Consider the following 6,249-nt stretch of genomic DNA (forward strand, 5'->3'; position numbering starts at 1 on the left):
TACGAGTTCAGCAATGCCATGAGTGAATTGTTACCTTCTCCTAAACAAATGAAAATAAATACCTGCAAGTCTTGGCTTTTAAAGCTTGTAGTCCATTAAAATGCAGTTACTTCACTTTTGTGCCTTATGCATTAAGAGGGGCTTCAAATCTTACATGGCTTCTGTTTGATGTAATTACTTTCCTTTATTGCTTGCATAGTAAGAATAAGGCTCCAGAATAAAGATGACTATTTAAGGAGAACTGCTGCCATTATAAATTGCATATGAAAAGCTGGGCATATTAAATTAATTTATTTACTTGGTAGGGTCCTCAACTTAAATTCACTGGATTTTTGTTATTGGTAGACAGTATAAGCAGACAGAAGTGTGCCCAGTGCTAATCCACAACTGTGCAGTTTTTAATCCTGTGAATAGTTCTTAGGTTATTCATAGGGTTATTCAGGTTGTTGAATGATTAGAAAATCAAGTGTGTGTACATCAACACAGTTTGCTCTCGCAGGGCTATTTGTACAACGCCACATGGGTGTTTTTATCTCACTGGAAGTGCTCTGGGCTCCGGGGGCGGGGAGCAAGATGTCTGTGCACTGCTTGGATGCTGCTTGCTGCTCTCTGCAGGATCGGCAAGGTGTTCTGAGTTAGCTCTTTGCATGTGCCCTGATCCAGGATTCTGGCTTCCTGCTGTGCAAGAGCTCTCACACTGCGGGCTAAGAGGGAAGGGGGAGGGACAGCAGAAAGCATATACTGTAAAACAGGCACAAAAACTGAGGACTGTTTTGCCATCCTCATTAATATTCTGGACCATTCATAGCTCGCTCTCCTCATCTTTTGTTTTGCTGCAAGGATGTACAGGGATGGTAAAGCTAAGTATTTCCTTGATGTGAAACAAGCTTGGTGGAGAGTGGAGAAGACATATCCAACTCCTGCTGCTGCTTTCCTCAATGTGGCTGTGTGCTGAGGTGGAAGGACAGTTTGCCTGGAGCACTAATGCCTGGTGCGCTCAGAGGAGTAGGCAAAGAGCTACCCATGCCCTTTCTCTCTACTGCACAGCCTAGTTACCTCGTGTTGAGAGACAGGGAGAGAAAACACCCACTCGCAGCTCAGTGCTGACCCTGGTATCAGTGTCCATGGGATAACTAGCTTTGATAAGGCCTTTAATGGATTTGAGTGTAAATATCAAAGTTATTCACTCACCTTTGATAAGGTTTTATATCAAGATGTTCCAGTTTGTGGCCTGTGAACCAGATGTGGCGTCCAGGATAAATCTGTAACAGTTAGGCACCTAGTCCTGCTGAGCAGGTAGGGAAGCGATCCTGCTTTCTGCCTTGTTCCCTCCTTTCTGGGTCCTTAACTCCACTGTGTATATACCTCCCAGCAATGTCTGACTCAGTATTGAAAATATGAAGCCACCTAGTTTTAAAGCAGCTAGTGCAATGAGAATTCAGATGAGATTTCGGATTTAAAATTTTGCATGTTCTGGATTTTATCTATTTGGATCATCTCACCATGGTGACTCTAGATATTCTTGGTAGTACCTGTCTGGGCAAATACATTCCCGGTAGCCAACACACAGCTGATGCACAGCTCTGTCTTTGCAAGCATTGCATTAATCAGCTAGGTGAGGTGCAGGAGGCTGCTGTTGCTGCAGGGTGCTTGCTCATGGCAGCATTCTGCTCAAGGTAGCTGCCACTCACCATGTTGCTTCCTTCTGCCTTGAAACTGAGCGTCAGCGTGATCAAGCTGCTTTGCTGTGCCAGTGAGATGTGGAAAGCAGCACAGAGGGTTCCCCGTCATAAAAGCTATTTCCAGTGCACAGATTCATGGGTTACTGCAGACTCTGATGGCAGGCTGGGTTCATATTAAGAGGAAATGGCTGAGCTGAAAGACTTACATCCAATCTGTGCTAAGGTGGATTTAATGCAGGTAATCTTCACATATGGAGTAGAAACCTCAATGGGATTATTGGTGGTGGTGTATCTCTGCGATCTTCCTTTCACTTAACTGGTAGGGTTATGGGGCTGCTGAGTTTTCAGGTAACTGGCGCTGTACTCTGAATTGGTCAGGGCTTTTGAGGAGGGTGTCAGGACCCTTTCAGTCAAGGCTGGCTACCTTGGAAAGAGAAACATTGTCAGACTGAGTGAGTAGGATGATGTGGATCCCAGTGTGGCTGTGTGAGCTGACTTGATAGGATGTGATAAAAGTTGAGATAGTAGTCTGGGGTGAACAGCAATGAAAGCCTGAATGACACACATGCATAGTGTAGGTCTAAGTAGTGAGAAAACATGAATAAAGTACATCTTAAAGCAAAAGTCTACTTCTACATACCATAGTCTGTAGCCTGACTTCAGTAAAAATGGGTGAAGGGTCCCTGTGAACAGACTTGTGCAAGACAGTATGACCAGCAACATTTTCATGGGTTAGTACCTGGGTGTTGGTGTCTGGGGTAGGGTTTTTAAAAGAGCCTAAAGAGACTGGGAAACTTTTCAGCTAATATATGTATATATATATATAAAAGCTCAAAAGTTTGTATACGTATATATATATAAAAGTTCAAAAGTTTGTATGTATATACATATATATATATTGTTGAGCTTATATATATATATAAGTATATATATAATAGACATATATATAAAAATATATTTATATATAAATACATATAATATATAAATATATTTATATATTATATATATAAAATATATATATATAAAAGCTCAACAATTTGTGTGTATATACATATATATATATTTGCCACAGCTCTGAGGGTGCATGTGGTTTCATGGAGTAAATGTGCTTTTAATCAATACATCATACCCATCCAAAAGATTAAGCTCTGGTGGTGTGAGAGGAATTAAATCCCTGGCAGGAGCCTTTTGTTCTCCTGAGGCATGAAGCAGAATCCCTTGTCTGTGTAGGTAGACAGGTTTGGAGGTTTGGATGACATGCAGGTTATCACAAGGTGGCCAATGGGGAGGATTTAGCTTTTTCCCTTTTACTGAGAGGCTAATAGAGGCAAATACATACACAAGGGGCTCAAGTGCAAATGAATAAATAGTAGGTTGTCTGGTAACTCAAGCCAAGTGCAAGGCAGATAGTTTTTGATGATGGGGATCTGATGTGGCCACACAATGACTCCTGAATAAAAACTTCTCCTGATAATAAGTGACTTCACCCCAAACACGAACTGCACATACTCTTCAGTAGAGTGGTCAGCCCACAGTTACATGTCTGCTTTGCTTTTAGTAAATATAGTTGAAGTCTGCAGAGTGAATTTTTGTTTGTGGTAAGATTGAATAGATATTACAAATTACAGACCAGAAAATTCCATTGCTGGTTTGATTGATAAAATCTTGCTATTTCTGAGTCAAGAAAGGGAGAGAGACCAATAAATACAGAGTTCAGGAGGGTCAGTGATACAGTGGGAAAATGAGAGGAAGAGAAAGACATGAGTAAAAGAGGATAAGAGAGAAGACAGAGAAATAGTGTGTGGGGGGGAATCTTTAGCTGAAAGCAAATTCTATATTAACTTAATGAAAAATGACATTTTGGAATGACAGTTTGGAAAATAGTTCCAGATACTGTGAATTTCTCTAGGCCACAGGCATACACATACACACACACTGACACATATAAAAAGACAGAGGAAAAATAGTAGTAATTAAAAAAAAAAAAAGTTTTCACATTTTCAAACTGAAAACAATTGCTTATTGTTTTAAATCATTACCTCTTTCAATGTTTTTTTTTTTTTTAAAAAAAAAGTTTTTAAGGGAATGAGACTTTAGAACTGATTATGTGGCTAGAAAAATGAAACCAGTATTTTATTTCACATCGATGAAAAGATTATTCAGAATTCTTGTCTTGTTGAAAAAGCTGAAGAAAAAATGTTGCTTTGAAAAATTAATGGATAGGAAAAGCAACAGTCAAAGAAATCAGAGGTCCTAAGTCTACTTTCTCCTGAAGGTACTGTGGCCCTATGCATAGCTGAAGGATGTCAACAAAGCTCCCCTGGCTTTAATCCAAGTAAGCTGGTTTTGCCATAGGTGATGGTTTTTTAACTATATTACCTGAACTGGCCAAAGAAAAAATAATATTTTTGAAGAAAAAGACCACCTTAAGGCCCAAGTGCTCATCTTTTACATTCTCTGTGATATTCATTGTTTAACTTGAGATCCAGAGATTTATTTATTTATTTATTTATTTTTTTTGTACTTTCTGACAAGGAAGAAATAGAGGCAGTATTCAAAGGAGGGAAGTGCATATCAGTGAAATCTAGGTTAAGGCAAACATGAGTCTACTGCTTACTGTTTTATTTCCAGGCAAGATACTTCACAAAACCTGTTTCTGTCTCTTTTCAGTAACTTTTTTGCTGTATTTCACAGTGGTATCTGTGAGGATTTGTTCGTGCTCCCAGTGAGAGTTATTTCCCCCATTACAAGGTTATATGTGATAAGAATATCTCATCCCCTTAATTCCGTATTTAGTTTTTAGGCCCCTCTGTCAGTTTCCTCTACCCATAGAACACACGCTACCTGACACCATGGGGGAATTTACTGCAGACAGTGGTATAATACATATGCTTTCACTTGTAGCTTCACATTGTTCCCTTACTGACCCCAAATTAGTCAGAGCAACACATTCTCCCTCTTCTCATCCCTATCCTATCAGTAATAACTGGATGGACAGACCGTGCTTGAATGACTCCAGGCCAAACCTCAGCTGCCTCTCGAGTGTATGTAGGTGTTTGTCCCAGACAAAAAGGGAACTGTTGGCAATGGAGAAGCTGAAGAAACAAGTGAGCTTTCTCACCATGATCTGGAGTGCTCTCATTTTCAGGGAAAGCCAAAGACAAACAATGAAACAGAAAGGAAGTAAGGGAGGGGAATGTGTGTGGGTAGTGTGTGCAAAGCTTTCTTCCAGCTCTCCGCTGAGCCATGACCCGGTTTCTCCAGGAGCTGCCTGCTGTTTTCTTATTTTTGAAGCAAGTTCCTGAGACAATGCTTTGCATGCCAAACAGGGTCAGCTGCTCAGATAGGAAGGGATCTGAACTGGACGTGCACCCCCTTTCCATCTCTAGGTCCCTGATCGTTCCTTTTATTTTTCTTTTTCCTTCAGTTTCCCCTTCCCCTATGAAGAATAAGGAAACAAAATTAGTTCTTATGTGCATAGAGAAAGTAAGCGGTAATTTCAGGGGTATTGGTTGTTGATATTTTTTTGTGGTTATTGTTATCTTTACAGAATCAAAGAAGAAGAAAAAGGAAGGCAAGAAACAAGAGAAGATGCTGGATTAATGGAGCCAACTTGAGCAATGTGAGAAAGGGACATCAGCAAACACGTTCAGTTAACGGTTTCATTTATAACTAGGCATTTTATTCTAAAATTATTTATAGCTTAATGGTACAATAGAAGAAAATGAGCAAACAGAAAAAAAAAATCATTTTTTTTATTACTTTAGTATTTTTAATGTATAACCCTAACAACAATTTTTAGAGGCCTGTAATAAAGGACTCCAAACTCATTTAGAAAATTGTCTATTATATATAGAACAATGTAGAGGTTTTTTAAAACATTTTTTTTTTCTCAAGTCTCAGTCTTGTAATTACTCCATGCAAGCAGAACCTGAACCTGTGTAAAACCCTGCTGAAGCCAGTGGTGCCCTGTGTGGACATAGGAGTTCGTCTGGATGCAGTTTTATTTAAGATTGGGACCATGTGTCTGAAAGAAAAACAGATTTTGTTTCTTAATTCTTGTTATTTCTGGATAGCTGTGTGAAGTTATTCATTTGGGGAAATGTTAGGGGCATTTTGTTGAGTACTTGCAGGCAAAGATTTTTCTTCTACATGTGGTGATGCTCCTTCCAAACTGTCACCATCTCTGTGTTAAAACTAGTAACACTCCTCTATCCTTGGCCTTATTTTGGTTGATGACAGTAAAAAAATCTAAAATCTTTTAGTGGTTGGATATAACAGAGTCCTGAATTTTGTAGCAGCGATTTTTCAAATTGCAAAATACTTTTTTTTTTTTTTTTTTTTAAAAACACCGTATCAACACTGGTGGATGGTAATATCCACTGTTTTACCTGCAAAAGCAGAAAAATGATTTCTTTTGTTTGTTTATTTTGTGAGAGAGGAGAATATCTTTTTCACAGAAATCTAGTTGAAATTGTTGTGATTCTGCCTGACCCTGCTCCCTTTTGCATTCATAGGAATCTTCCTGTTGATTTTAGCTATAGTTGGTTGAAAAATAGAAAGTATG

At 39.0% G+C, this 6,249-nt stretch overlaps 1 protein-coding gene across 2 annotated transcripts in view; it reads left to right on the forward strand.

The window, feature by feature from the left end:
• PTN (pleiotrophin) overlaps positions 1 to 6,023 on the forward strand; it is a 71,206-nt gene extending 65,183 nt beyond the window's left edge. For both annotated transcript variants that reach the window (XM_038165275.2, XM_027445011.3), the window contains one exon: positions 5,233 to 6,023. In XM_038165275.2, coding sequence (XP_038021203.1) covers positions 5,233 to 5,285 — 53 coding nt within the window. In that variant the 3' untranslated portion in view covers positions 5,286 to 6,023. The remainder of the gene's footprint in view (positions 1 to 5,232) is intronic.
• The last annotated feature ends 226 nt before the right edge of the window (positions 6,024 to 6,249 follow it).

The sequence above is a fragment of the Anas platyrhynchos genome, chromosome 1 (genome assembly GCF_047663525.1).
Source record: "Anas platyrhynchos isolate ZD024472 breed Pekin duck chromosome 1, IASCAAS_PekinDuck_T2T, whole genome shotgun sequence".
In the NCBI taxonomy this organism is placed as follows: Eukaryota; Metazoa; Chordata; class Aves; order Anseriformes; family Anatidae; genus Anas; species Anas platyrhynchos.